At 42.4% G+C, this 27,480-nt stretch overlaps 1 protein-coding gene across 5 annotated transcripts in view; it reads right to left on the bottom strand.

Annotated features, from left to right (window-relative positions):
- Positions 1–27,480, bottom strand: part of LOC131110128 (pro-neuregulin-2, membrane-bound isoform-like) — a 40,179-nt gene extending 12,699 nt beyond the window's left edge. For 2 of the 5 annotated variants that reach the window (XM_058062865.1, XM_058062866.1), the window contains exons 1-5: positions 26,119–27,480; positions 7,407–7,569; positions 6,710–6,828; positions 5,561–5,684; positions 2,181–2,239 (exon numbers count right to left, since the gene is read on the bottom strand). In XM_058062865.1, coding sequence (XP_057918848.1) covers positions 2,181–2,239; positions 5,561–5,684; positions 6,710–6,828; positions 7,407–7,569; positions 26,119–26,530 — 877 coding nt within the window. In that variant the 5' untranslated portion in view covers positions 26,531–27,480. The remainder of the gene's footprint in view (positions 1–2,180; positions 2,240–5,560; positions 5,685–6,709; positions 6,829–7,406; positions 7,570–26,118) is intronic. The other 3 variants (XM_058062867.1, XM_058062868.1, XM_058062869.1) reach the window with 3 other exon arrangements.

Here is a 27,480-nt window from a genome sequence, read left to right as displayed (position 1 = left end):
AAAGGAACTCAGATTTATCCCATCTCACACGGTTTTTGGTTTGGATTCTGAATTGTTGTTGGACTATTGAACCACACAATGCTACAAAATATTGGTCAAAAATAGAGTTAATCAATATTTGAGCACAGAGGGTCCACTGTATGCAGCGGGGACATTTTGACCCCAGGGTTGTCGTTGAATTCTTGTTTTTGAGTTGAAAATGTTGCCACATATGACGTTCCTTTTGTGGGTGTAAGATATGTACATATTTTGAATGAGGGTTCGAAGATAGCTGCTCATTTTTGTCATCTCCAACCTGTTTTCCTCACAGCTAAACAGTATTTAAGTTGGAAAGATGATTGTGCATTTTTGACCTTGAGCGACTTATAGTCCAGAAAATACAGTATTTAGATTGAAATGTTAGCTTGAGACAGAGTGAGGCTTGCTGGCTAATTACTTATATAAAGATAAATTCATCACATCGTGACCCCAGTGTTGTCATCTTTCTATTGTCATTGACGTAACTCGATATCAGACACCCAGGAAGATTCTATTCAAGATTTGTCCACATGCAAATATAAACTCATGTAACAAATGACCCATTGGTGCTGAAGATGACGTCACGGTAGCAACAGCAGGCTTTGGCCTCATTCAGCCTCCATTCCGAATCCATCCTCCATCACCACAGAGGCAAACTCTCATCAGTAACAATGACTAATGTTTCCGCGTCTCATTACTTTGCTTGGCTTGTTAAAACACCCCACTTTAGTTGATTTCACTTGCCGATGTATGACACTCTGCACTCACGGCAGCTGTGACTGGCAGGTATTCAAAACTAAGACTGAGTACATTGTTCACCACATAAAGACTTGCATTTATGGGCTTGCTCCAACTGTGCAGTTTAAGGCCATATGCTGTATTTCTGTACTGTACTCTAATGTACACCATGCCCCAGTTCATTGTTGGCTGTTTCGTGTACTTGGATTTAAAAAATGCTGCAGTTCATTTGGACGCAAATAACAGGTGGGTGTGTACTATCTTTTATTATGTCACTATGATGTCATTACCACAAAACACAGGACCCGCACATCAGAGATGGCAACTGTAAAGCTGAACTTTACAGTGCAATTTAAAGAGAAAGTACTTCTGTCTGCAGTTGAATGAAAATATTTCAACATAAAAATGTACTATATCTTTTACCAGCTGACAAGAGTCTGCTTCGCTTGGTGGGCGGAGAAAGAAATGCTCAATCAAGTCAAGAGGACGCTTCTTGTTTGTTAAAGACCACAAAAACACTCTAAAAAACCGGCCACTCCAAAGACAAAATCCGGAGAAGGAAACTCAGCGATGTTGTTTATGCAGTGCAGTACAGTACAGTACAATGACTTATACAGTGGAGAGACCAGGTAACACTTATACAAATACAACAGCAGTTTCTTCGAGCCCACAGTCAGCAGTTCATTTGACTCTCAAAAAGGAGCGACATTCATCTGACGATGAAATTCCATCTATGAAGAGGCCATGTATGTCAAACTGGAAAGAGAAGGTTTGTGCTATCACCGGACTGGTCGCCAGCCAATCACAGGGCACCAACATTTCTCCCCCAAAGATTGTCTCATTCCACTGGAAAAGTGGCCACTAACAAGCTGTTATGCCAACAGGAAACCAAACAACGCATTGTTCACCAGCCAGGCCGAGCCACAATGACAACAACAACCCTAGTGTGCCCACCCCCAAGGGGACGCACTCACCTGGGACATAATTGGAGAAAATTCAACACTACATTACCTAAGAAACCTTTCGGACGAAAGGTGAAACATCAACAAATGAGAAGAGTCCACTTGCCTGGATTCAACCATGACCTGGATGACTGATGTACTGTTCTAACATCAACTACCAGTAACCTAGCAGCACCAATGGGTCATTTGCAAAAAGCACGGCATGCAGCAATCTGGCTACAGCAACTTTAAAAGACAGTATATCACTTGAGAAACACCTCAGTATACAATATAAATGTTGCATTTATATCAGGAGTGGATCCATTTCCGATATATCTGTCTAGTACGTAGGAGTGAAGAAAAGGGGCGGGGGCACACAAGCATGCAGCCACCCATCTCTCACTCTCTCTAACACACAACCGCTCCAATGTAGCATGCCGCATCTCAGTGGGAGGCAGACAGGACAAGTGCAAATGGACATACTGTAGAAACCGGCCATGACGGAGTTTTCACAGCGGTCCCCCGTATAGTCATTGGGACACCTGATGGAGGGAGAACAGGACACAGAGGGAGGAGAGAAGGGTACGGGGTTAAAGAAGAGAAAGGTTGCAGGAGGATAAAAAAGGAGTAGTCCACAAGAGGGGAGGAGAAAGGAAGGGGGGGGGGGGCAGAGACACAAGAAAGCACAGAGAATGTTGAATTAGAAACGACACGATCCACAAAGTACAGAAAAAGAGAGATGGCTTGTATACTGTGACATCACCGCCATCAATATGACATCAGTGATACAGTAAAAAGACATCATCACAATCAGGAAGTAGGAGAGGTCAAACACACGTAACACATACCGTACAAACACTTAATGTTTCGGCTTGTTGTACAGGAACACTAAACACGTGTCCTTTTGAAAATCAATATACTTTGTCTAAAAGTTGACATATGTGAATACTGCGTCGCCGCTGCGGTTCAGTTGTGTACAATTGGCTGGAGAAGTGCTATCAGACTCATTAGCATGTGAAGCACGAACGCAACAACAACAGCCCTGGGGTGCACCATTGTTGTTGTGTCAGAAAATGTTCATTCATAAAGAGTGGAAGTGCCCGTCATTTGTTAGCCGCCTGCCTGCAACGGCATTAGAGATCAAATGTAGAGCATTATTCTTCGCTGTTCATTCATTTCTCTGGTACATGTTAAGGTTGTGTTGTCAGGGTAACCGGAATGATGTTGCTGACTCACAACTGGAAAACAAACAATGGTCTCCCATTTCAGTGTTATGCTAAAAACATGTGACAAGTGAGAAAAAAAAAAAACACAAATACAATATTTAAATTCATTTCACACCTGAAGCAAGAACAGATGTGACTAGCAATATGCATTTAGTGTGCAGTTATTTTGCTGTGAGGACGCACCAAATCTGTCAAAAATGTATTATAGTAAATTGACACATACACAGAGATTGAATAGAATATTTTTGGTGTGTTTTGGGAGACATTAAAAGCATTGTTTTGCTTCTTGGTTACTTCCGAGCTGTTAGAAATCCTACAGCTGTCAAAGTCAAGACCTTGATACTAACAATAAGCTTCTACCCGCATCCCAAACTTGGATATTGAATTTGCAAAAGTGCAGTATTGACAGTGACAGCTGAGACACAGTGTAGCCTCAAGCCTTGTCGTCAAGCCAGAGAAGGGGTTCTCCAAGCCCTGTTGCCCTGTTTCTACACTGCACACTACAATAATAAACACATTGTTAGTTTAATAGCTAACATCCGCTTAAATGAGCTACAATGGGCTCTAGAATCTGGTCAACATGCTTAATGTTCAGTAGAAAATGCTTGCAGAACCCTTCGCTCATGTATGCAGTCCACAACACTTGCTGGGTATCCTTCGCTCCTCTTTCCCAGCGATAACTGGCATTTTGAATTAATTACAGAAAAAAACCTTGAAAGAGCCCACTCAGCAATTCTTAATAGTTATAAATAGAGCAGAGGGAGGATGGAGACACTCAGCCCTTTACCGCCATAGCTTTCACTGTAGGACTTCTTTTAAACCACTTCCTTTACTCTTACAGGCATAGGAACAAAGGTAGTGGTCAAGTACACGCTGCTATCATCCAGCTAATGCTTGGGATTTCTTTGTTAAATAAATTACAGGAAAGGTCATCACATTTACACGATTAGGAAATGATATTATCATATGTCACGCACTATTCCTCTGAACTCTTGGTGTATGGAAATCAGATCAGTGTTGATTTTATGGATCTGTCACAGGAAATCTAAGTACTAGTACCTCTACCAATAATTGGTAATGTATGAAAGTCCTGGTTGTTATTATTTCATTTTGTTTTGAATTACTGCTGAATATTTATACATTTTATAATTCAAAGTAAGAAGACAAAAAATACCACTTCCACACCTAATGGGAGGAGAGCTATTTCACTCTATCATGTCAGATATGTCCCACCCTCGGCCATCTCTGTGTGGGGTTTGCATGTTCTCCCCGTGCATGCGTGGGTTTTCTCCGGGTACTCCGGTTTCCTCCCACATTCCAAAAACATGCTAGGTTAATTGGCCACAGGCATGAATGTGAGTGTGAATGGTTGTTTGTCTTTATGTGCCCTGTGATTGGCTGACAGCTGGGATAGGCTCCAGCACCCCCGTGAATGAATAATGAATAATTCAAAGTGTGTGTGAGGCATTAAAATAAAACAACCAATCGGACATATTAGTTAAGGTGATGCTACCCAGGTGTACTCCATGGTACTGCTCCGCCATGGCAATCAACGCTCCACACTAATATTTTTCTATGATCAGATTTAGTCTCTGATTGGATTGAGTAGGAGTACCTTATATTACACGAGTCAAGCAATCCACCTTGTAATGGATAAGACCGATTTGTTTTATTCATTTTCATCCCACGCTAGTTCCTCATTGCATATAATACTGCATTTATGGTGTCCATTTACATATAATGATACCAAGTGCAGTATGACCACAGGTGGTCATATATTGGAATGGTAGGCCAGCTTCTCGCTCTCTCTCCCTTGGTGGGACAGCAACAAAGCATGGCACAAGACAGAAAAATAACAAAAAATAACATACATGTATCCCTGTTGGATAAAAAGCCCCAAATGTTTACATATTTGAATGTTTTTTTCCTAAAACTTTGAGATTCCGTACTTGGTTCTGTGATCCTTGAACACAACATAGTTGCGTGCTGTGACTGGCTACACTGGGACTGTGATTCCGTCAGTTCATGTTTCATTTTACATTATCATTCATTAGCGGTGAGTACCGAGAGACAATTTATACTTGAAATAATGTGTTTAATAAGTGTGTGAGGCATATTGAAGACAGGAGCTAAGTGTTCTGGAGTCCAAGATAATCTAATCCATCCGGCACTCGCTTTACTTTCAAATGTTGATCTGAAAGCGGAGGATGGTTGGATTAAAAATAGACATTTTTATTAGGGATGCTCCAATCAAGGTTTGATGCTGCACATTTGGATACCGATCACCCAGGACGGAAATCGGCTGATACTGATCACATGCTAACTTCCTGTGTTTTGGTCCAGGCTGCTTATGTGTCTGTAGATCTACAGCGCTATGACATTATTCCACTGGTGGGTAAAGAGGCTCCAGAGAGTGCACCCGTCCTCCTTTTAACCACTGATATTAAAAATATACATGTATTTCACAAGTACATTAAAAAGGCTTGGACTTCATGCACTTTGTTTTAATTCGAATCAGTGACGGGCCTGCTGCAGAGGTGCATGAAGGGGGATTCAACCAGTGGACAAAATGACAAAAAGCAGACAGACACAACAAAGTCTGAGATAAGAGAGTGTAGAGATAGAAATTCAACTTACTTGCAAGAAAGCTGGTTAATACCATGTATGAAGTAACAGTCTCCACCGTTGATGCAGTAGGACTTTTCTGTGTCATTGCAGTGCCTCACATGACTGACACCCAGGGACAACGTGGTGGTGGTGACTGAGAGAGAAATACGTACATTAAATACAGAGTGTAATCAATTCAAATGCCACAATCCAACATATTCTCCAGAGCAGTTTGATTGGAATAGTTAAGCATTGTATATCGTTGCCATCATCCAAGTTACACGCTCGGATTTGTTTCCATTATTTCGACACAGTGAGGGTAGGAAATTGATTCCTAAAAGGAACTCGATGAAACCATGCCAGCAGCCATTGTGTGTGAATGCTGAAAAGCTGAAGTAAAACTGAAATGTTTTGAAAACGTATGAAAGTTGAAGAGGAGAATGAACGTAGGAGTATTTTGGAAGTTGAAGCACTGAAGCTGGACTGAAATGCTGTGGAAATACGGTGAAATGTATATGCTGTTAAAATGCATAAATGTTGAAATGTAGGATGCATATAAGGACTTACATTACACACAAATGTATGTGTAATTACACACAAAGTGGGAATATTTTGAGTCTGAATAGATAGCCACCTTGTCTTGAGTGAGCTGACATTTTGACATTGGATTGGTTGCTAAATAAAGGAGGGGTTAGTGGATTAAAGCAAAAGAGGCAGAATAAGACGCAGCATCGGAATAAATAGATGAAAAACGGTGCACAATTTTCAATACATTTGCACAATTACATTTGCCACACCTTACTTTATGTATGGACAAAAGCAGAAACTAGGAGTTACCCTTTGCAGCTATAACATCGAACGCATTTCTGTGGATTGTAAGCATTTGTGCCAAGTCATCACAAAGAACATTTAGGGGGGTCAGAGGTCATTGATGTTTGATGGGGTCGATGTCAGGGCCACTGCAGTTCTTGGTACAGATGGATTAATTAATTAATTAACAGGAGAAATCCATAATTAACAATGTGTTGCAATATCCGATATTTGGATATGCAACAAATGACATAATGTCCTTTCTGGCTACATAATCTTATTTAGATACTGTAGTTATTTGTTGCTCTTATGTTATGTTATGTTATGTTGTTAGTAAAGACGCAAGTACATAGACGGAGGAGTGCTCACAGATCTGCACGCTGATAATACTTGTGACGTTTTCTTGTCCGACTGAGTTTTCAGCCACACAGGTGTAGTTTCCAGAGTCTTCCACACGTACTCGACTGATCAGCACCTTGGAGTTTTTTCTTCAGAAGAGAAAAAAAAAAGAAAAACAGATACATACTTGGTTAGCCCAAAATGGAATATGAAAGTCATATACAAAGGTTCCTCGCCAGTCAGGACAAGTTATTCAGTCAATTTGAGAATATACCCATTATTACTTCATGACCATTATTGCTTGATGAAGGAATTTCAGTCAGGTAAAATTTGATCTTAAGTAGGAGTGCGCCGATTGATCAAACGTTGTATGCAGTACATAACCAAGACAGACAGTACCTTTAAGGCCGTGTTCAAAGAGTGTTTTACTTAATGCTACTACAGTAAGGTTTTATATTGCCAACATTCCAGCTTGCATGATATATTTTCTATATGGGGAAAAAATTGTTAGTAATATAAATTAACCAGAGGTGGAGCAACTTGATTAGTATGTTGTATCGTAAGCCAGCAAAGAGTAATCTACCACTATCTGGCATCCTTGTTTGGCCTTGGCTGAGGTGTGCGCTCTACTGACTTTTCTTGTTTTAAGATTGTGATTCATGAGACAAGTGGTGTGTAACCATGAAAAATATCGATACCTCACGAGCAGCCGCTTTGGCAGACTTACTTGTTGGTTTTTATTCTGAGGTCTTTTCCCCCCTGAAGCTCGTGTCCATCCTTGTACCAGCGGAAGGAGGGGCTTGGATTCCCTGACGCCTCACACTTCAAGTACAGTTTGTCTCCTTCCACCAGAGACTGGCCTCGCATCAGTCGCAGCTTAGGAGCGGAGGCTGGACACGAGAGAGGAGATATAGTCACATTTTGGTTGACTGACACGTACAACACGCACACTCAATGTTTTTACTCGGCTGCATAACAATGTGTGTATTTTCATGGTGTCTATGTGGCACAAAAATCAGTTAGAGATGCTTCGAACGTCAGGGTCCAAATGCACAGCACAGACGGAACATCAATCTCTTGTGTTACGTATGCACAACCTGCATAAACACAAATACTGCATGTACACGTACATTTTTGGCGCCTTGTATTGAGTTGTGGGCTCCTATACAGCAGCTATAGCTCTAGAGCTTTCGAGAGCTTCCAGATTCTGCACCTCTTTCAGCGGTCTTTCCATGGACTTCCTGCTTCCGACCCAAACGGTCTGTTTACTTTGCTCCTCCACGGCCTGCCTCTAGATACGCCAACTCCGCTGTGATTGGTCACACTGCCAAGCGCTCCAGAGAACTTCGGGATATACAAGTCCATGTGTACTGAGTGCAGGCAATCTGCAGCCCATATAAGGAAGTCCGCATTGACATCAGTAGCACTCAGTGTTGTAAAAAAACTCTGTAAAGTGTTTGTAAATAAAGCTTGCTCATAAAACCAAGCGTGCAGAGCCATCCAAAACTTCTTTCAGGGCTCACTTCCAAATGCGCAAACCTCATTAGGCGAGAGGCGGGGTACACCCTGGACTGGTGGCCAGCCAATCACAGGGCACATATAGACAAACAACCATTCACACTCACATTCATACCTATGGACAATTTGGAGTCGCCGATTAACCTAGCATGTTTTTGGAAACCAGAGTACCCGGGTACTCTGAAAACCCTTGGAGAACATTCAAACTCTACACAGAGATGCCCAAAGAATCAAACCCATGTCTTCCCGATCCCATGACTGTGACCGTGCAGCCCAACTCAGAACGTCAAATCAACTGAAATTCCATGGTGTTTTTGAACGCAACCCCACATTACTCATAATAACACGATTAATGTGTGATTTAAATGTTGTGCTACTGTTAAGGAGACTACCATCATTTCCGGTGAATAAGGTGTGCTACTTTTTTCATAAACTTTGAACGGTGCGATGACATCTCCTATACTTCAGTACTACTACTAATCATTTAAATACGGTGCCACTCAGGAGTCAGTGAGGAAACCATCGTCCTTTCTTGGCAAAGGGCCAATTACGAGCTATATGGGAATTCATGACTAGATTACTAAAATAAATATGAACAGTCTGACTCATGGTGTCATTTTTGATAGAAGTACCAATACAAGCTGTTTCTTATATTAAACCCATATTGGCACTAGTGAGGTATATTTCTTAGCTACCTTTTGAGTGTTAAATTGCTGTGTGATGATATTAGTCTTCTGTCTAAGATGAGACCTTTTGGAACATATTACACGTTTCCCTAATCTAAAGCCAATTGACAACATTTGGATGGCAATGGAAGTTTACCAAATATTTCCATGAAAATGTAAACTGTAGTAATTGTTCAAGTGGTTTCAAAATTTAATCAGGGGTGTCTACATACAACATTTATGTTTCTGTTAATAAAATCCAGTAAAAAAGTGCATATAAGTGGTGACTAACCTGATTAAAATGTTTATTGTTAGAGAGCCAGAAGTGTGTGTGCATAAACATGGGGGTGTTACGTTCCCTCTTCTCCCTCATCAAACACACAATGCTGCTTCCTAAGAAGCTACATTGCCCCGAGTATACCCAGTTTTCACCGTGTGCTGAAAACAACCACAACAAAATAACACTAAAACTTTCAAGGCAGTTTGAACCTCACTGCTAGCATATTTTGTTAAACAGATGAAGACCAAGCCTATGTTTTGTAGCACAATAGCTTCTCTGGTAAATCCCTCCACTGACTCAAGAGCTTCTTTTTGAAGTTTGCAGATGGCCCCGGGAGAAAATCTTTAAAACATCTTCGAAAAGAACCAACAAACATTCCATTTTTTTCTTTTCTTTTTACTAGAAAACTGTGATGTTGTCCCCTAAAAGCAACAATCACACAACAGCAGTGGGGGAACGTCTGATAGGTCAGCGAGGAACTTATAACAAACGTGGATTTTTAAAAATCAGCTTCCAATTATAGTTTGAAACACGCCAGGAAAGATGATAGTTTTCCTGCACGAGTGAGGTATAATTCTCAGTCACGCCAAAGTAAATCACTTCAATATGAGCGGATGCCGCCTCTCTTTATGGCTTATGCCTTTTAATAAGCTGCACATCATTGCAGTCGTATTTGGGGCAGATGGGCTCGAGCCTGATTTAGTTGCTTTCTTCAATATTTACTTCTAGAGGACGGTCCGGAAGCCATTGTGTCATTTCGGAAAGAATCTACTCCTTTCCCGTGCCACTGTCCTCAACTCCATTTATGGAGTATGGAGCAAATATTTTGACTCGTGGGCCGCATTGAGGTAACAAAATTGTCCGGGGGGGGCCAGAACATATTTAACACACACACTATTTTATGCTTATAATTGTCCTTGAATTATTTGTCTAATTTTATCTGTAAAAGTATTATACTATCAGCTGTATGTTCTCACTTTAAACATCAGACCACATCAAACTATGTAATTTCATTTAACAGTTTTGTTGTTTTTTTTTACTAAAGTAAGACATCCGACTTGCAAGTCATGTTGGCACTTGTTAAATGTTAAAAGTTGAAATACAACTGGTGGGCCAGATTCAAACGCTTGGTGGGCCGCATGTAGCCCCCGGGCCGTAGTTTGTGCACCCCTGCTCTAGGCACATGCTATATACCGATGGAGTATGGCATTCACGAGCCAACACATTGACTTTTTCATTCTTTTTGTCACACCACAATACAGTAAAAAGCGCATTAAATGGCCGTGAGAAACATAAAGATGAAACACCGATTGCAGTCATACATCTATCCAGCAAAAATATTATTTTTGTGATCCCTTCATGGAGTTCCATCAACCCGTTGTACTTATCTGCTGAGAAGTGCTCGCACTGTTCCTGAACGTCTGCATGATCTATGACAGTCACATGGCCAAGCATCCCTAAAAGTACCCCCACCAACCATAAATCACATTTGTGCAATGGCCACTCCTGACCTGGCCTGAACTCCAGTCAATGAACTGCTGACATCGTTAATAGACGCCACGCATCTGCAAATGACATATCAGCTCATAAATAATTACCAATAACACAACATTTATATGATGCCGCCGCTTTACATTCATGTAATGTAACCATGGATGATTTACAGTACAATGATTATACTTTTATTTGGGTTTTGTTGTTAATTTTGCAGAAAGGTGAGCCCAATCCACTCAATCACAGCTAAAAATCCAGTTTCCACTAATTACAATTAACTTAAATATTGTCCATAGGTATGAATGTGAGTGTGAATGGTTGTTTGTCTATATGTGCCCTGGGATTGGCTGGCCACCAGTCTTGCCCGAAGACAGCTGGGATAGGCTCCAGCACCCCCCTCGACCCTTGTGAGGATAAGCGGTAGAAAATGAATGAATGAATGAATGACCAAGAATATTTAATATTTGGACAAATATGTATGTTCAAACGGTGCTTGGCAGTTTCCTCTTAAGACAAATGGTTCTCTAAACGACAACGAGCGGTCTGCTTGATGTTTTAATATCGTGTTTTGCAGCAGACAATCAGGAAATCATGGAGACTGTAATCTAATAACAATGTTCCATATGTAGAGATGAGATATGATTTCATTGTGGAAAGGGGAGACTTCAGAACGGTGGCGGCAGTATGGATGTGACATTTAGACAGCACAAAATGACAAAATACCTCAGAGAATAATCATCTTTCTTGGTATTGCACTTTTCAAATGTGAGTTAGGAAGTCACTAAATACATTAAAAATTTGAATAATCCACTGTGACAGAAGGAAAAATGTCAACTAAATACAAAATAGCGACGTAAACAAATGAGATACGTGCTGAGGAAAAACATGATATGACTTACAGTCACTTGCACTGTAGACAAAACACATGAAATACATGTAAAATACAGTAATACTTTTTTATCTTGTAGTTTTTGACATTACTATTTCAAAATGTTGCAGCTTGAAAATAGTTCGAGATAAAGGTAAACGATAAAAATCACCAGTATGACCCAAAGTTTGTGATGGAGTAAATTTACCCATCTAATGTGTGTACTGTGACGTCAGTAGGATCAGAATTTGCCAGATTGTTGTCTCCACGACACCAGCTTATCAACAGGCTCATCAAAATGTCTGCACCTCTTTTGATACATCTCATCTCTCAAGCAAACAAAGCCATCATCATCGTCATTTTCATCTGGATCTTGAGCACCACTGCGGCCTCAACCACTGTTATTATTGCCATTATTACATAAATAGATAGAATGTATCCATCTATTACGCCTGTGAATGGTGTCATTGTTGCAGGTCTCAGGTCACGTCTAATAGAGGTGTAGTTTCTTAACAAGGAGTACCGTGTATGCCGCTTGTTTTGACAACCCACCGAATCCCCTCCTGCCGACTGAACACGGTTTAGCAAAAGGATCAGTCCAAGAACTCGCTGTCACACGCACAAAAGGGCTTCAAAGTCTATAAACTTTGCAAAGAAACGGCCACCAATGTCGCTCAGATTGAGGTTACAGATATCCGCCATGTCTTGGTGTAAAGTATTAATTACATCAGGTACCAGATTTGCGTCTTTGCCGCTTAAAGGGCTATCTGTGATACATAAAAATCATCTTTGACGTCACTTCATAAATAAACATGAGAGAAAAGTAGTCAGGTGATTTTTTTTATAGTCAGCCACACACAGACGGTGTCAAGACCCCCAAGAGGTGAAGGAGAGGACAGGCACTTTGTCGGACCATGAAGTCATCGTAACGCTTTCCCAATGGTGTTCAAGTCAGCATGCTGTTAAATATGAAAAATAATCCATCTGGAAATACATTCAACGTTAAACGTACTGTGTGTACGATAGGCGATACAAAGAGGACAGCTGCCTCTTTGCATCCACTGGTCAAAATATTAAAAACACGCGCACTAAAAATGAAAACGTGAAATTTTTTATGACTTTGGACGTGCACTCGATCATCTTCCTTTACCCCGCTGTATATATGTATATATATATATATTTTTTTCCAGTATTTGCAACTACAGTTCAATGAAATTTCGCTTCTTCGCCGTCGCCGTCTTCGCTCCAGCTGTATAACAACGAAAACAAGGGTCTTTATATGGACGTCACATTCATGACGTGCACAAATAAATACTATGTGAATGTGTGCGTCCACCACTTTTTATACAAGTCTGAATATTTTTGTCCACACACATTTTAGTCAGAATTCCACGCACACTTTTAGAGACGAGACCTTGCCGTCTCCACTGTGTGTTCAATTAGTGAAAGCATGCTACATTGGGTTGAAATCAGACAAACTGCTTTGATCAGTGAGGATCATTCAAGCGATTTGCCTTCAAAAAAAAAAAAAGCTTCATCAGAGTGTTCCAAATAGCTATCGTCAATATGAACTGTGAAGTTTTGTAGCAGCAGAGATACCTCGCAGTTCATCTTGATGCTTCTGTCAATCACCATAGAAGAAGTACCTTTTCAAATGTGTTATTTTAAGTCTATGCTAAAGAAAGTACAATTGTTCTATCATATGATTACATTTTCAACAACAAGTAGGATATAATTTAACGTGACAACAATATTTTTACTGGGTATTGATGACCAAGAGACCAAAGGAAGTATAATCCGTCAAGCGTGTTTCATATTATTGGAAAGTGTTCGGAATCTAATGGCTCATCATTCTGCTAAAGAACTCACAGATTAGATTTTAAAGATGCACATTTCTTGCACTATAAGCAGTCCTTCAGAAGGGATTTTTATGCTTTTACGAGTGTGGAAATGAGGAGCAGGAGGTGAAGCTGGTTACCAATGAGCTCATCCCTCTCTGGGACGCTCTCCTCAGGCGCCATCATGCTTTCGTCAGCAGGGAATGTTAGCTGAGAATCTCAAGAAAATTACCCTTCATGGATATGACATCCCGATTTCAAGGATGTGAATGTTGGACTCGTTGCAGTTTTAACTCTTTTTTTTTTCTTCTTTTTAACCTAATTTCATGTTGCTTGAGTACAGAGTCATCTTTGAGATCTTTGGGAATTTTCCTTAATAATCCATCTAGTCGGTTACACTAACCGTATAGTTAGACAACAACAAATAACTAATAACCTTTCCTACTCTTAATCCTGCAAAACGAGCAGGCTTGGAAATATCCGAATGGAACCAAAGCTACGTAAATCACATGACGAGACAGTTTTACATGCTTCCATAACTTCATAACTCCAATATGCTAACATGCTAAGAAAAATGTCCACAAAAACACAGAATTTACAAGCATTTAGAGGGCCTGCCCACCTTGAAAAGTGTTGTTTTTTATATAATATTATTTCTACAATGTGCCATGAGCTATAAAAAAAAACAAAAAAACAAATGGCCCCCGGCCCACACTTTGGACCCCCCTGCTTTGTCAGGGTTGAGAGCTAATAAGAGTTGACATGACTCAACCACAACTCCCGTCGACTATTCAAATATTTTTTCAAGTTAATCCATTTAGAATGACCACATTGCCACCCTAGAATTATAATATTAATGAGTGATGTCGACCTTTGAGTGACTGTGAAGAACTATATTTAACTCCCTCTGCTTGCGCTCTTGCCTGAAAAGTGATTAGCAAAAAAGACCCAACATCCATCTTGAGATCCCTGTCAAAATCTCTCTGCAGGACTTGTAAAACAATCTATTTTTGGCACACGTGTTTGCTAAGGAGCACCGTGAAACATCGGTCGCATTGAAGCGAAAACACTGCTTTGACTTCATTTTTCATTTGTCAAGTTGACGGTGAAGACGTTAAACCTGCGCCACACTTTGTCCCACAATTAGAGTCGAACAAGCCACACCGAGGTCGTAGACTAAGTCAGCTACCACAACAGCGAGAACGTTTGTGATGCATGTATGAGAATATTGCGATGCATTTAAGGCACCCGTGCATGCATTTCATTGTCTGCACCCCTGAATGGACTTGTGTGTGTGCGTGTGTGTGTGTGTGCGTGTGTGTGTGTGTGTGAGTTAGGTATTCCAGCACTGTAAGTTGCTGATCCAAGCCTTCTGTATCACTGAGTGATGGGAGGATTCCTCAGCATGAGCACTGGGGGTGGGGGTGCGGTGGGGTGGGGGGGTTGTGGAAAGCCTCAAATGGACAGCAGAGTGTGGCCAATAGTGTGTGAGTGGCCTTCAACGCAAGCCAATCACACATGACCAGCGGACCCATCAGCCATCCATCAAGAGGTCCTTTTCTCAAGGTCAGCTGATGCTCTTGTCCCCTCCCTCTCCCCTCCTTCTGTTCTTGCAATTTCTTATAAATCATGACTTAAGAGATAAAGATACGGAATGTACAGGTATGGGAATGGGAATATGTGTGTTACTACAGCCAAGTTAGGCTGTTATGTGTGTATGTGTGTGTATGCGTGTTACTACTACTGATAAATACTGCAAACAGGCCACTGTTGGTCAGTGCATCTCTCGTGTCACCTTGCACATCCAAGGGTCTGATTAGTCTGGATTTGAACCCGCACCTCTCGAAGAGTGTCTGAGTGTGTGAACATTCCCGTGCTCGTGCCCATGTATAAAAGAGAGAAGCCTCTTCTATCTCACTCTCCGATCAGTGTGATTTCTGCAGCGCACAGCTGTCACCATGGAAACCAGGGAGGGAGCAGAAAGAAAAGGGAAAATGAGATTGAGAATGAGTGAGAGAGAGAGAGCGAAAGAGTGTGTGTGTGTGTGTGTGTGTGTGTGTGTGTGTATGTGTGGCAGTTGTTGGATAAGAGCCACAGAAGGCCTGCATGCAGCATCGCCCAACTAACCTCTGCACAACAGCAACACGAGCTGAACAGTCACCCACCTGTCTGGGTGTGTTCTTCATGTTTGCCAGCAAAGCCACAATTTATGCCTGCAAACATTTACCTTGAAAATATACATTTCAAATAATTATCCATATCCACATCGATATCCAAAACATGGAACAGTGGTGAACCTTCCCAGGAGTGACTCATCCAAGAGGTCGCAAAAGACCCCACAACAACATCCAAACAACTGCAGGCCTCACTTGCCTCAGTTAAAGGTCGGTGTTCATGACTCCGCCGTAAGAAAGACGCTGGGTAAAAACTGCATGGCAGCGCTCCAAGACGATTAACACTGCCGAACAAAAAGGACATTAAGGCTCAATTTCAATTTTGCCAGAAAATATCTTCATGATCCCCAAGACCTTTAAAGATTACTCTGTGGTCTGACAAGTAAAAAGTTGAACCTTTTGGAAGGTGTGTGTCCCATTACATCTGGCGTGAAAATAACGCTGCATTTCAGAATAAGAACATCATCCCAACAGTAAAATACGGTGGTGGTAGTGTAATGGCATGGGCCTATTTTGGTCCAACTGGTTATTTTTCACACAGGGCTACGTAGGTTTTATTATTATTTTTCTTGCAAAAAAATGCATTTTGTGTTCAGTTGTGTTGTTAAAATAAAAATTGTTGATCTTAAAGATTTAAGTGAAACAAACATGTAAACAAAAAGAAATCAGTGGGCAACCTTAGGATACAAATATATATTAACAGATAGCTAGATAGATAGCAAGATAGCTAGATTGATAGCAAGATAGCAAGATAGCTAGATAGCTAGCAAGATAGCTCGATGGCTAGCAAGATAGCTAGCCAGGATGTGCGGTGTAGGTTATGAATAGTTAATGAAGAGCTTGCAGGCAGAATGTAGCAAAAGGCTTTTCTCCCTTTTTCTCTTCCACTACCTCTTCTTCCTTTTTGGGTCGTGTGCAAGTCATTCTGGTTTCCAGCTGTCTTCAATTTATCTTTCTCTACTCTTCCTGAAATAACTCTCCCTTGTCTCATCCCTCGTTTTTGTCTTCTCTCTTTTGTCTCACCTCTTCCTTATTCCCTGTTTCCATCCATCCATCCACCCCCCCCCACACACACATTGCTTATCCACCTCTCACCCCGCCATTTCTCACCTCTCATCTTCACCTCAATGCCCCGACATTTACACACACACACACATACACACACACACACACACACACGTACACACACACCATTAACTGCAGGCGTGTAAGCCGACTAACCGGCACAATTCTCCAGATAAGGGGATTGAGGCATTGATCACATCTGTCCTCCATGAGGAGCAAAAGGTTTGAAGATGTCCCATTATCCCTTTGAAATGCCAACAGGATGCCCTGCTGCATCTAGAAAACACCAAAAATATTCACTTTCTATGTAACTCAGGGCAAGTCCAGCCATAATATTATTAGTGTATATTGTGATATATTTGATATGAATGAATGAGATATTTGATTGAGATTGCCGCTAGTGATGTATCAGTCATTGTTCACATCCATGTATCGTGCAACCGCGAGGTGCGATGCAGACGGGGCGAGATCTAAAATGTTTTTTAATCCTAATTAAATTACTACTCATTACACTCAAGCCTCATTCCAACCCTGTTGTGTGTGAGAACGTGGGACAGGAGAACGTTCCATGATAAATTAAACAAGCAGTCCTAACTGCAAGATAACAGGTGGGGGCTGGAAGCCAGTCAGCATGTAATTATTACACTGGCTGAAATTATTTTCATTAATATTTTTGAACGATTAGCCACTACCTGTCCACACTCTCCTATTAACTTAGAAGTAATCAGACCCCTCCAGCACTCAGACAGCTCAGTTTTGTTGGACGTCACAGAAGAAAGAGCCACGATAAATTGGACTTTGAAACATATTTCTTTTGCTTTTCCCGTTTTGCAAAGTCGACAATTACGTCACATGGTCATCAATCATGGTGAAATATTGCTAAATGAGTATCTCTCCGAGGGTCAATCAAAGCTGTGCTCCGTCCTGCTGGTACTCACTGATTATTAGGTGGAAGTCATAATGGAAAATCCATCCGCCCATCCATCTACCGCTTATCCTTTTCAGGGTCAAAGGGAGCTGGAGCCGATCCTAGCTGACCTAAGACGACTGGCTACTTCTATGACTGCCTGCCAATCAATCACAGACACCATTGGAAAATCCAACACAGTACAACCCCGATTTTGCAGGGGTTATGTTCCAGTATCACTGAACTTGAACGCTTGATGAAAAGCATTATTCATGAACAAAAATGACTATTTTATGTTGTCTGAGCAAAGCATTTCACTGGAGGACAGGCTGCATAGAAAATGGATGGATGGTGCTGCAATGCTGCCTGCCTCCACCAGAGGGAACCCAGAGAAGAGCCCAGAGGGAGGCTGAGATTATTGCAGCATGGCGCCAGGCACCAATGAGTGCTTGCTTTGGATGTAATGCATTATGAAAAAACGTTAATATAGTTGTTTTTCTTTTCTTCCGTATACATTCTCAATGTTAAGTCGCTGCATGATGAGTTCAGCGTTTTTTTGTAAGATGACACAAGATGACACTGATGAGTCAGACTCTTATATTGAGAGATGAACTTTCCAATTGGTTGACAAGCTTGTGAGTTTTTTTCATAGTTCACGATTGGCTTCTATCAAATAAAGAGCTGCCTGGTCCTAAATGATGAATGAAAATGATAAATGAGCATTTAAGGTTCCTTTTACCTTCATTGAAAATGTGATTGTTGACAAAGACACAATGTGGGAGTGAGATCAACACAGACACAAACTGATGTGTTGCTCACAGTTTTCCGATTGATCACAACTGCAAAATAAAACCAAAATGAGCCCAAGAAAGTAGTAAGTGCTGACATTTTAGGTTGAGAAACACAACTGAAATCAAGAAATAACTCCACAGTGTGTCATTGACTTGGGTTTTCAGTGAACGTAAACACCTAAATGTTTGTCATTGATATGTATTTTGAATAGTTCCATGCATGTAAAACTATAATAACACGTCTACTGGAAGACGTGCGACCTGTCAATCGAGATAAAGATAGCCCATCTTTTCCCAGCCTGACAACAAGCATGATCAATGAAATAGATTTCATGAATGAAAGACCTTGCTCAAAAGCACCGAGCAGTTCTCAGCGGGCGGAGTAATACGTGACAGCTGAAAATGTCACATTACTTTACAACTTCATAAATACCAAGTGTTAGCTGACTGCATGCCAAACTTCCAGTAGGCTACAAGAAGTGTGCCAAACATCAAGTCCACCTGAGGACGCGTGCGGCGTACTTTTTTCCCAAAGCTCAGTAAAGGATAGTAACTAGCTTGTCGCTTCTCAAGTGTCTAGTTTTCTATTTTGAATGCACTTCCCTCATGCGATCAAATATATCTTAAATGAAGACGAAAAGAGTGAGGCACCTGCCGCATCGCCGTGTCTGTGGGTGGTGTGTGCAGCCGGTGCAACAGCATTTGTGTGTTTGATGCGTGTGTGTGTGTGTGTGTGTGTGTGTGTGTGTGCAGTTACACAAAGACCTCCCTCATTCACAAACTAAGCCATGTGGCACTGAGTCGGCCCCTTTAAGAGGCATGAGCTTTCTACTGAGGCTGACTCCTGGAAAAAGATGAGTGCCGATACATTATTCACCAGCAAGGACACACACACACACAGATACACACACACACACTCTTACACGCAACATTACCAAGGACATGAACACAAGTTAGGCCGTCATCAGCGACATGAGCAACACTGAAGTATGCCATAATGAACTGATGTGACAGGAAACATACCGGAAGCATAGATGCTGTCTCTACGTTTGGTAAATTGTACCTTTATCCCATATACACACAAACACAAACACACACACACACACACGCAACAGAGAAATCTTCAGCCTTCTGTTATTCTGTGTGCATAATTTATAGCAGCCCCAGAACTCCCCACTAATGACAGAACACTAGGGCATCTGCAGCACAGCAGCAACAGCTAACTGGTGTGGCTGTGTGTGTCTGTGTGTGTGTGTGTGTGTCGGTATAATGCTCTGCTGGAGCAAGGACAGAATGAGAGACAGAAGGAGACGGAGAAAGAAGAGAAAGAAACACAGAGTGTCTGAAATAGACACAGATAACGCAACAATGAGGCAGACATGTGAGACCTCTCAGAAGACACACACATAGACACACACACACACACAGACACACACTTACAGTCAAGTCACTGATTCAACCCCCTGCAGAATATTCGCTAACATTCAGCGTGTTAGTCAGAGTGCCACCTTTACACCATCTTAACTTCAAAGCACAATTTGGATCAATTTGTCCATGCACCCAAAACTGTTTACTTGTCGATAACATCATTTCCTCCGCACCGACTGTAGCCGACAAGCATTCACAAAAATGTGCAAAGAGAAAATAACGATGAAAGCTGGTCAAGGGAGTGGCATTAGGTACGATTCCTGTAGCCAGAATTGCCTTGACGTGCTGCAACTGAGCAAAGATCTGCTAATTCTGAGATCAATGCCAAAGTGATTCTGCCCTCCAGGTGATGTGCACACTGATGCAAGACTGAGCTAAGGGTACATGCTAAGACCTTTACCTGCTCAGAATGTGTACCATATTTAAACCTTGGCTGACATCCGCCTCACCTGCCTTTATGTGTCTTTGTTCTATCCCGGAAAAACAACATAAGGCTGAATGGAGGCAACTGGACTCCTTTAAACTTTAGTCTAAACGTCCACTATACGTCCACTGCAGTGCACTGAGAGAGTGCAATGACCACCATGTCGGAGAGACAAACACCCTTTATACCAAAGCATGGCACAACATTGGAAAGTCAGCAGTTTGTTTGCACCTCATAAACAAAGGACATTGTTTTGAGGACGGCGATTGTGTTTAGGGAGGACCGTTGGTTTGAAATAAGCCATCCGAGTCCGACTCTCGTTTGCGGCCTCGCCTATAGTCTGCTTGTAACAATGCAACATCTCCCCAAAGATTGTCTCATTCAACAGGAAGAGTGGCCACTCCCAAGTTGTTTCGCCACCAGTAGACACAAGAAAGAGTTGATGTTTGCTAAATCCAAGGATGAAGAGTCTTGAACCAGTCATGATGTGCTATATATATCACTATATTGACACGCACTATGGTACCCATTATGGCATTGGACAAAAAAAAAAAAAATTATATTAGGAAAGCAGGAGGTGAACAAATGTAAGAGTTACTGATTGTAAAAGTACCAGATGGAGGGGTAGGATTTAATAAGCTTTGCTTCTTCCTACTCCTTTTGGACATGTGGAACTGGGAACTGATTATTGTAATCTGATGCATGTTCAAATGAAATAAAGCCATTACCATTACAATTACCATTACCATGACACACCCAACAGGGACACAAACAGGGAAAGTTCTGAACTTAGCCTAAAAATTCCTCGCAATGAATCTTAGCTAAAGAGTGACTAAGGAAGTTCCTGGTAGCAACCCTGAGCAAGGAAGGGACAAAAACCTTTATCTTCATGAGGAGGTGTGGTTGACAGTCTTCTATGAGCTGTGATTGGTTGTTACAAAAAGGGGGGGGGGGGACCAAATTAGAAAGAAAAATGCGCTCCACGCTCCTCGTAATGAATGGACAGTAAAATCAAACGATCACTTATAACCTGGACTGTATTTAGAAATGTATAATCGTGACATTAATTTTATGTCACGATGATGAAGCTCAACAAGATTAAATTAATTATGACTCATCAGCTTCAAAATGTTTAAACATACCTAACTCACATACCCGTTGTGTTGATATTATTATTATTATTATTATGTTTCTCTAATGTAATTGAAATGAATGGTGGCAGCCATTCCTGTGATTGCTGACTCTTTGGCTTCTTAAAAGTCCTCCTCCCTACTCCTAACATTTCGCTGCCTTCGGAGCTCTCTTCCGGTCTAAGACACATTGGAAATAACTCAAGTAAAAATGCAAGGAATTCTAAGATTGTTCCGACGGTGACATCACTAAGAGCTATTTTTAGCCACAGGATGCTTTGTGAATATTGGCCCTGAGCTACTAAGATCCCCAATAAGGAGTCAAAAAGTGCTAAATGTCATATACTAATAGTGGGCGTTTTGCAGGTTATCTACAAAGATTTGTAATAATTTTTAACAGCTGTAAAAGTGGTAGAGACCGCACTATTTTAAATTTAAATGAGGATGTTGTGTGTAATATTTCTAGAAATGAGAGCGTTTGGGAAAGTAAAGGAAAAATGAGGTTTGAAGCCATGGAGTTGGTGGAACAAGCAAATAAACACACTGGTGATCTCCATAATACTACTATATTAATAATACTATATTGGTCTATTTTGTCATTTAATAGATGTTTTACATACATGTCAGGTAAATCGTGTTTCGTGAGGGTAGCACAATTGCACTCAGTCATCTTGCGGCTTCATATCATGTATCATTGCTTCATCTGTTTGTCAGATCCAAGTTACAGGTCCCTCCTCATCCTTCTCTGATTCTACTCCTCGGTGTTTCTGACTAACAGCTGGGCAGGCTTAAGCTGAAAGACACTCCAACTGAAGCACGGGGAGAGGGACAGGTAAAGAGGGAAGAGAGCTTAAGAGTGGAGCTACGCAGCACTTGATACAGAATCAGTGACAGCAGCATTTGCAATCAGATAAGCTATTTTAGGAATATTCTGTCAATGTACCTCAAAAGACATGCCAAGAAAAATGATCAGAGTAGGTCGCTATCAGCCTGCTGCATGTAAGACGGGATGGGTGAACAGTTGGCACGCTTAAAACTATATGTACAAATGTATTGAGACACCTATGAAGCAATTAAGTTATCAAAGGAAACGCTGGTCTGAATATCAACACAAAGGATACTTGGCAAAGAATAGTTTATAGTCGGTGTGTTCGTTAAGAAAAAAATATATGAATGCACTTGGCGGTAGAAAAGCACTATCCAAGCGATTGTCCATTGACCATTTACATAAGTAAAGTCAAAAGACTAAGACTAAAGACTTACACAAAAACCTAAGCTGCCTCAAATGGAGAATATCTGAAACACATTCAACAACACTCCATAAAGTCACTTAAAACTTCTGTTGTTTTTACTCTGTTGTCCCTGTAGAGTCGATATGGGACTGTACCAACTTTGGAGCAAGGGTGAATGGCTTAATAGTGGAATGAATGTCACGCCCTGTGTTGTCTGTTTATGTTCCCTTTTTGGGCTTTAGTTTCTGCTTGGACACTCTTATTTTGTATTTACTTGCAATTGTTATTAAAAACACTTTTTACCTGCACTTGGTCCTGCTCTCTGCATCCCGGGGTCGTACCACAATGCCTACAAGCCTGATTGTGACAGAATGATCCCCACAAAAGGGAGAATCACACACCTGAACTAAATAGGCACAACAGAAATTAGGAACAGGTGTGGCTGATAAGCACAACAGGAAAACAGACCAGGGCAAAGCAGGAAGTAAATACAAAATAAGAGCGTCCAAGCAGAAACTAAAACCCAAAATGGGAACATAAACAAACTATTTCACCTCCAATGCAAAAGACTTCTTCAGTTCTGAATTTTAAATGTGGACTCTCCCTTTTTATGGGTGTGTCTCCGGGGGTGTGGCTTGTTTCCAGAAGCTAACTCTTGTAAGGCGCTAGTTGCTGCCAATGCAAAGTCCAGCCAGAGACAGCTAGGCAAAGCCAGTTAACAAAGATCGATATCCTTAGATGTGTTCTCATGTTCGGTGCATGCCAAAAAAACATATTTTCCACGACCACATGATGGGTCTTTTAACATCCGTAAGCTATACACCGCACCAGTTCAGGTTCAATAACTGAAACATCATCACCCATACATTAATTATCCAATGGAAGGCTCTTATGTTTATACTTTGTTAAATCCAGGTGATATTTTGGGATAATCAGAATATTACTACAGTAAGAGGTTAATAATAATAATATCTAAATATTTGCAATGTGAAAGGTAACCTTGGGTATTGGATCAAGAGAAGAAGGATTGCCAAAACCCGACACATGGTCAATTTCGGCATTCCATTAAACACACAGCAGTTTGTTTACACTGCAAAACCAGGATTTGCTGTCTCGTGATTTTTGTCCCGACGAGTGGTCCGTGCCTCTGAGACTTGCTGGGGGTGATGTAGATGTCAACACTTAGTAGACAGGTGCTAAGCCTCCACGGTGTTGTATGCTTTAGTACATGTGAGTACACACGTATGAGTTACTTTCCTCATGTGGTATAGTCATTAAAGAGCTCATCATATCACATCATCATAGTCATCATGAAGAGACATGACAGAGGCCAATGGATTTTGTTTGCTTGTAGACAATATCCAATTTTCTGTAAGTCTCAATTCCAGCATTGAAAGCACACTAAACGTCTCTGGTTATTGGAAGTCATCAAGCATAAATTGATTCCTGAAGCCAAAAGCACAACTGGAGCTGGAGCAGATGGATTCAAATTGGTGGGTGTGGACTAAAGTGTGTGTGTTTCGAAAGGACGGCTGTGATTGGCTGACTAGCATAAGGCCCAGATTTGGATTGGTCGGGCTCAGGGTGTGTGTCTGCAGAGCAGTGTGGAACCCAGGCAGCCATAGACATGTGGAGGAACACACTGCATTGATAAACTTTAGATGTACTACCATTGTGAATAAGAATCTATATTTATAATCTATAATTTATAATGCATACACTATGGATTGCCTTCTAGATTACTAGATTATATTTCATGTGTGTGTTTGTGTGTGTGAAAGAGAGCCTCCCTTTATGCAAAACGTGTTCTAGACTGAAGCCTGATTACAACAGCCGTGTCATAAATAAATGACTTGATCATTTTAGCATGTCACCGAGCTAAAAATAGAACATCATGTTGTTAGCTGGGCTTCGGGATGAGTTCTATGTGCGGCCATTTCACTTCCTTCCTCTTTCTACTTCCTCTAATTCAATTGTATTTTATTTATACCGCACCTATTCTACACAAGAAAAGTCATCTCCAGAAGGTCTCCACGTGCTGGTTTGCTGTTGATGATGACGAGGGAGTTCGGTTTGAAAGCCTCCGACGGTGAGATAAAATCACAGTTGATGGTCAGAAAAGGAGGGACTAACTTGAGTGGTTGCAATTCAAAATGAAAAAGGAGAGACCAGGAAGGAGCATATATATGGATTTGGGATAAAAATTCGCACACTCAGGAACTAAGTACACAGTGTACATATTCTAGAAAGTGACGTCTAAGTACGGAAGTGTGGACGAAAGTGAGACTTCAAGTTTCAAGTTGCACATTTAGCATTTGCAGTGATGGACTAACTTGAGTGGTTGCGATTCACAATTAAAAAGGAGAGAAGATGGAGAAGAAGTAAGTAATGAATTGGGAACAGCACCAAAGTGTCCATTTTTTTAGTAACTAAGTACACAGTGTACATAAAGGAACTATTCATGCTTCCTTTTTCTACGCCATTCGTCCTCATTGGAGTCACAGGGATATGCTGGAGCCAATCCCAGCTGAGTCTGGGCGAGATCAGAGGAAGGATACATACAGAGGAAGGATACATATTTAAATGTAAATATGGGCATGCACGGATTGAAACAGAGGCTGTGTTACAGTTCACAGACTTCCACACTTAGCATTCTGAGTGCATAAGTTTATGTACAGCCAAGTACACTGTGCTGTCAGTACGCAGATGTCAAGTTCTTCTACACCAAATTCATCCAGCCATGCCTTGAAGTGGCATCGGAGTGCGGTCATGCAAGAATACAAAAAATCGGGCCTTCCCTAATCTGTTCCGACAAAGTTAGAAGCATTGAGACGTCCGGATTGCCTCGCTGAGATGATTCACGTGGAACCAAAACACCTCATCCATCTCCTGACTGTTTCATTCATTGCTGAAGAGACGGGTCTCACTCATAGCACACAAACACATCACACATGAGGGTGGTTTTTTTTAAACATAAGAAGTGCAACAGATGTGTGTGTGTGTGTGTGTGTGTGTGTGTGTGTGTGTGCGGTGCACTTTATGGCCACAAACACAGTTTGAGCTATCCAGGGAATAGGATGAGCTATTTGAACTCCACACTAGCAGGTCACTGCGGTCACAACTGTGATACATGTCATCATTTGACAACAATCGTCTGCAAAAGACACAAGGGTCACCTCAACACAAGCTTGCTGTCCACACACACACACACACACACACACACACAGACACACACACAGGAGCTCCACTCTAATTTGTGATGGTGCAGATCTTGCTGGCTATGCTCAAAGAGTCCGAATGATCACCAGTCAGCAAGAGTCTGCAGTGGATGGAAGGGAGAGGGTGTGTGTGTGTGTGTGTTGGGGGGGGTGTTCGATTCCAGCAGCACACACACTCACACACACGCACGCACGCACGCACATCCACACGACACACACAATTTCCTGCCACGCTTCTCATTTGATTATGGGTGACCGGGTTACGGAGGATTGAAGTGTCAATCGGCGCGCATGCGCATGCGTACGCGCAGACACTGTATGGAGCTCGCAGGCGCACGCGCACGCACCCGTCTCCTTACATCACCATGGCAGCCCCTTCCCGCCGTGCATGTGCACCTGAAACTTACCGCAGTCCTCGCACAACACTCTCTCCACGTCCTTCTTGAGATCCGGCTCGCTGGCGTCCACGGGGGCGTACGAAGCCTTGAACACGTAGGGTTCCCCGGTAGGGTCCATGAAAAAGATATATCTGTGGTCCTTCTCCACCGTGGTGCATGGGGCCTCGGAACCGAAGTCCCCGACGGTGACGAGCTGCTCCCTTTCGAGGCCGCCGCTGTTGACGGGCCACACGTCCAGCACTTTGACATTCACACTGTACGGCTCCCGGGAGGAGACGTTCTCCGGGGAGGAGCGCACCTCGCCCTCAATGACCACAGCTGATCGGTACGCCTGGTCCTGCAGGGAGTTGAGACTCGGGGCGTAACAGGCGAACGAGACCCCGATGACCAGCATGGAGAAATGCACTGGATCAAGCCTCATACCGTCAGCCTGTGCTGTGCTGCAGTGCTGCTGGGCGGCGGAGGGAGCTGCAAGAGAGAGGCGGCGGCGGCGGCGGCGAACGGGCTCCGGTGGAGGAGGCAGGGCAGAGCGGCAGACCTTGTGGAAGTGTCCATGCCATCTGTGTGTGCCGATGCTTTCCCCATACGGCTGCTGGCCTCGGATGGGGGGCGCACACAGTGACACGCTTACGCACACACACAGCAGCCTAGGAACCGGAAACGGCCCGCTTCTTCTGCATGCTTAAAAATGTGACTGCTGCATTCTCCTTCAGCAGCCCAGCCGCCCTCCCCCTCTTCTTCTCGTCTTTCCTGAAAGGCGAAACGAGACTCGTAAATTCTCCTCTCTTTCTCTACCTCCGGCTAATGGGCTAGCATCGCATGGGTGGGCGCATTGCCTCCCCGGGTGGCAAAAAAAGCTTGCGCACCACAGAATCGCCGTCAAAGAGGGACACTCCACGCTGAGCTCGGGCCCCTCGTCCACTTGTGGTGGCAGAAAGGGAAAGAAAAAGTCTCGGTAAATGTCCGGTAAATCCGTTCGTCGGCGCAGAGGAAACGGGGGAAGACCAGACGGGATGAGATAGCGGTTATCCGGTGAGGCGGTGCAACAGTAGCGCGCACCCTCCAGCCGCGTCCCCTGCGCCCCTCATCACACGCGTGCGCCTTACGTGAGCAAGCATCACCTAACCGGGCGGCGAAGGCGTCGGGATCGCACACTTCCTGCGCAAAAAAAAAAACACCCCGAGATCCCAGCAAAGCGCCTCTAATATGCGAGCGGCGATCCTGGCGTGGGGTGCAGCAGACACGATGCTGTGTTGCCGAGCGTCTTGTGGTGACCACCGTGGATCTGGAGTGCATGCAGGAGGTGCAATGGAAGCTGCCTGCTACACACTGCGGTTGCGATGAGTAACGCTGCGAAATGAGCTCCGCACG

Source organism: Doryrhamphus excisus, chromosome 23 (assembly GCF_030265055.1).
Source record: "Doryrhamphus excisus isolate RoL2022-K1 chromosome 23, RoL_Dexc_1.0, whole genome shotgun sequence".
Taxonomy (NCBI): Eukaryota; Metazoa; Chordata; class Actinopteri; order Syngnathiformes; family Syngnathidae; genus Doryrhamphus; species Doryrhamphus excisus.
Note: the sequence above shows the minus strand (reverse complement) of the source record. Positions and strands in the feature narration are given on the sequence as shown.